Genomic DNA, 4,609 nt, shown 5'->3' with positions numbered 1-4,609 from the left:
ACTCACTCACTCACTCACTCACTCACTCACTCAGACACACACATTCTTTCCATGTATCTCTCAAACTCTCTGCCTCCCTCTCTCTCTCTCTCTCTCTCTCTCTCTCTCTCTCTCTCTCTCCCTTTCTCCTTCTCTCTCCATTCTCTCGCTCTCACTTATCCCTCTCTCTCTCTTTCTCTACCATGCTCTCTTCTCCTCTCTTTCTCAGATACCTCTCTGGCAGAAGCTGTGGTAAATAGATGGCAGCGTGAGTCCAGAGGATGATGAGGCTTTCCTACCAGTGGAGTCTGAGCTAGAGGCAAACGGCCACCTGCGGTCACGGATCGGACTGCCTCCCAATGTCTCAGACTATATACTTCACTGCCCAGCGTCTGCCTGGCACTCGAAGCTGAAGCGGTTTAAGGTAGCAGCTCCTCGTTAGGCACAGAAACTCTTTGGACATATTAAGGGAATAATGAAGAATGAAGTGTACTGAAGAGTGCTGACTGACGAGACCCTACAAAAACAATGAATGCCACGCACCAGCATCACCATGGATCATTCCACCTACGGAACCACAGCTCTGGAGCTCAACCTTTCAGCAATCAGCAGCCCCAGGCTATGGCGGAGAGATTCCGTGGTTTGCCTGGGTGTTACGAGCAGCTGCTCATCTCCACTGAGGTCTTCCTCACGCTGGGCATCGTCAGCCTGCTGGAGAACATCCTGGTTATTGCCGCCATCATCAAGAACAAGAATCTTCACTCTCCCATGTACTTCTTCATCTGTTCCCTGGCCGTGGCTGACATGCTGGTCAGCGTCTCCAACGCCACTGAGACCATTGTGATGGCGATGATCACTGATGGCAACTTGGGGATCGGCGCTGGCATGATCAAGAGCATGGACAACGTGTTTGACTCCATGATCTGTAGTTCCCTGCTGGCGTCTATCTGGAGCCTGCTGGCCATCGCTGTTGACCGTTACGTGACTATCTTCTATGCACTACGCTACCACAACATTATGACCGTGCGCCGGGCTGCCGCCATCATCACCAGCATCTGGACCTTCTGCACCGTGTCGGGCGTCCTCTTCATCGTCTACTCGGAGAGCACTACTGTCCTCATCTGCCTCATCATCATGTTCTTCAGCATGCTGGTGCTCATGGCCTCGCTGTACGTCCACATGTTCATGCTGGCGCGTCTGCACATGAAGAGGATCGCCGCTCTGCCGGGCAACGGCCCCATCTGGCAGGCAGCCAACATGAAGGGGGCCATCACCCTCACCATCCTCCTGGGGGTGTTCATAGTGTGCTGGGCACCCTTCTTCCTCCATCTCATCCTAATGATCTCCTGCCCCAGGAACCCCTACTGTATGTGCTTCATGTCTCACTTCAACATGTACCTCATTCTCATCATGTGTAACTCTGTCATCGACCCGCTAATCTACGCCTTCAGGAGCCAGGAGATGAGGAAGACCTTCAAGGAGATCTTCTGCTGCTGGTATGATATTGCCTCTCTGTGTGTCTCTGTGTGAAATTCCCAGCAGATACTGAACCTTATGGAGATACTGTATGTGAACTGTTCAGGGACAGTTTCAAAGAAACAGTATTATAATATCTGTAAATAAGGACAACTTTTCATTTTTGCCTCATGAGCCAAATAACAATTGCAATATAGTTGAACATGACTAATGTAATGACATATTGATAGATTTATCTCACTACCACACAAACTATTGAGTCAACACATGTAATGGCTATCATTACATAGAGGTTTGTGAATAGTTTTTTGCTCGTCTTTCTCAAGGATTCCAATCATTTGGATTCCTATCTTTTTGAGAAAAACATTTATTAATTGTTAAAACATTCCCCCCTCCCAATATTGATAAAGATGAGCAAAAAATAAATAAATTAAAAATAATATAAACTCAGCAAAAAAACAAACGTCTTCTCAATGTCAACTGTGTTTATTTTCAGCTAACTTAACATGTGTAAATATTTGTATGAACATAACAAGGTTCAACAACTGAGACATAGACTGAACAAGTCCCACAGACATGTGACTAACAGAAATGGTGTAATGTGTCCCTGAACAAAGGGGGTGTCAAAATCAAAAGTAACAGTCAGTATCTGGTGTGGCCACCAGCTGCATTAAGTACTGCAGTGCATCTCCTCCTCATGGACTGCACCAGATGTGCCAGTTCTTGTTGTGAGATGTTACCCCACTCTTCCACAAAGGCACCTCAAGGTCCCGGACATTTCTGGGGGGAATGGCCTTAGACCTCTGTAACTGTCCCTGTAACGAACAGCGTTGAGATTATCTGCAATGACAATAAGCTCAGTCCGATGATCCTGTGACACCACGCCCGAGACCATGACGGACCCTCCATCTCCAAATTGATCCCGTTCCGGAGTACGGGCCTCGGTGTAATGCTCATTCCTTCCACGATAAATGCGAATCCGACTATCACCCCTGGTGAGACAAAACCGCGACTCGTCAGAGAAGAGCACTTTTTGCCAGTCCTGTCTGGTCCAGCGACGGTGGGTTTGTGCCCATTGGTGAGGACCTGCCTTACAACAGCCCTAGAAGCCCCCAGTCCAGCCTCTCTCAGCCTATTGCGAACAGTCTGAGCACTGATGGAGGGACTGTGCGTTTCTGGTGTAACTCCGGTAGTTGTTGTTGCCATCCTGTACTTGTCCTGCAGGTGTAATGTTCGCATGTACCGATCCTGTGCAGGTATTGTTACACGTGGTCTGCCACTGCGAGGATGATCAGCTGTCCATCCTGTCTCCCTGTAGCGCTGTCTTAGGCGTCTCACAGTATGGACATTGCAATTTATTGCCCTGGCCACATCTGCAGTCCTCATGCCTCCTTACAGCATGCCTAAGGCACGTTCACGCAGATGAGCAGGGACCCTGGGCATCTTTCTTTTGGTGTTTTTCAGAGTCAGTAGAAATGCCTCTTTAGTGAACTAAATTTTCATAACTGTGACCTTAATTGCCTACCGTCTGTAAGCTGTTAGTGTCTTAACAACCGTTCCACAGGTGCATGTTCATTAATTGTTAATGCTTCATTTAACAAACATGGGAAACAGTGTTTAAACCCTTTAAAATGAAGATCTTACGAATAATCTTTGAAAGACTGGGTCCTGAAAAAGGGACATTTCTTTTTTTGCTGAGTTTAAATAGTAAGCTATTGTATGCAACCCCCCCTCCCTGAAAATGATATATTTTTACAATAAAACAATGAAAAAAATAAGAGATTTTGTTTAATAATAAATGTTTATCTCAAAAAGATAGGGTTCAATATTATTGGCACCCCTGTTTTCAGTACCTTTCAATACCTCACCTTATGAGGACAATGGCACTGAGCCTTTTTCTATAATGTTTTATGAGATTGGAGAATGCATTGGGAGGATATTAGACCATTCCTCCATACAGAATCCTTTCAGATCATTGATATCTTTTGCCTGAGCCCAAATCAGTTCAAACCGTAGGGTTATTGTCTTGCTGGAAGATCCACTTATAGCAACATTTTAACATCCTGGCAGATGCAACCAGGTCTTTGGATAACATTTTCTGGTACTGGGTAAAGTTCATGATGCTCTTGACCTTAGCAAGTGCCCCACAACCAGTAGAAGCAAAATAGCCCAATAACATCAAAGATCCACCACCACAACATTTTAGAGTAGGTTTGGGGTTATTTTCTGCATATGATTCCTAATTTCGATGCCAACCCCACCATTGATGTGCGTGGCCAAAGAGCTCTATTTTCATGTCATTCAACAAATGTAAAATCCTGGAGTTTGCTAAATGGCATTGACGCTTTGATTGGAGCCTGGGCTATAGTCAGATGACAGGAACATGGAGCTCTTTGACCACACTAGTGGCGGGTTTGGCGTAAAAAAATAGGAATTATATATAGAAAAGAACCCCATACCTACTGTAAAATATGGTGGTGGATCGTTGATGTTATGGGGCACATTTATTACTTGTTAAGCATATCATTTTCCCAATTGTTTTTGCATACTATATAGCTCAGTATTTGTATTATTTATTTTAAACTGTCTGTTTTGCTTGTCTTTATCAAGGGTGCCAAGAATTTGTATTCTATTCTTTTTCAGAAAAACATGTATTACTTGTTAAAGATGCACTATGCAAAAAATCGGAAATGGTTGTTAAAATTTGAATTGTTCACCTAATTTGTGTTTATGTGACAAAACAAGCAAGTATAGTGTAGAGAATCATTGTAGCATCTAAACCGCTGTGAAATATATTATCCATAACCAAAAGTGTTTTCAGCTGTTTGAAGCTGGTGTACAAAACCGAAAGTAAAAGAAGCAAAAACAAAACTTAAAACAGGGAATCATAGAAATAGCCTACATAGAACAGATTCTTAGATTTGCTTTCAACGAGAATGACAGATCTAAAACTAAAATGTCCATGTGAATTTTGTCAGGTGCCTAAAAAGTTACATATCGCAGCTTTAAACAAAATATTTATATATTTTTCAATTATATTAGCATAAAAGCATATCATTTTCAAAATAATTGGGCATACAATATAGCTCTTTTTTTGCTCGTCTTTATCAAGGGTGACAATCACTTTGGACCTTATTGTATATGTGATGAAAAA

The 4,609-nt window shown here is 43.5% G+C and overlaps 1 protein-coding gene across 1 annotated transcript; it reads left to right on the top strand.

Moving 5' to 3' along the window:
• Nucleotides 1-507: 507 nt before the first annotated feature.
• Nucleotides 508-1,855, top strand: mc4r (melanocortin 4 receptor). The gene has a single exon (XM_046357745.1). The coding sequence runs from the start codon at nt 508-510 to the stop codon at nt 1,507-1,509; it is 1,002 nt and encodes a 333-aa protein (XP_046213701.1). The 3' UTR covers nt 1,510-1,855.
• The last annotated feature ends 2,754 nt before the right edge of the window (nt 1,856-4,609 follow it).

This window comes from Oncorhynchus gorbuscha, linkage group LG08 (assembly GCF_021184085.1).
Source record: "Oncorhynchus gorbuscha isolate QuinsamMale2020 ecotype Even-year linkage group LG08, OgorEven_v1.0, whole genome shotgun sequence".
Classification (NCBI taxonomy): domain Eukaryota; kingdom Metazoa; phylum Chordata; class Actinopteri; order Salmoniformes; family Salmonidae; genus Oncorhynchus; species Oncorhynchus gorbuscha.
Note: the sequence above shows the minus strand (reverse complement) of the source record. Positions and strands in the feature narration are given on the sequence as shown.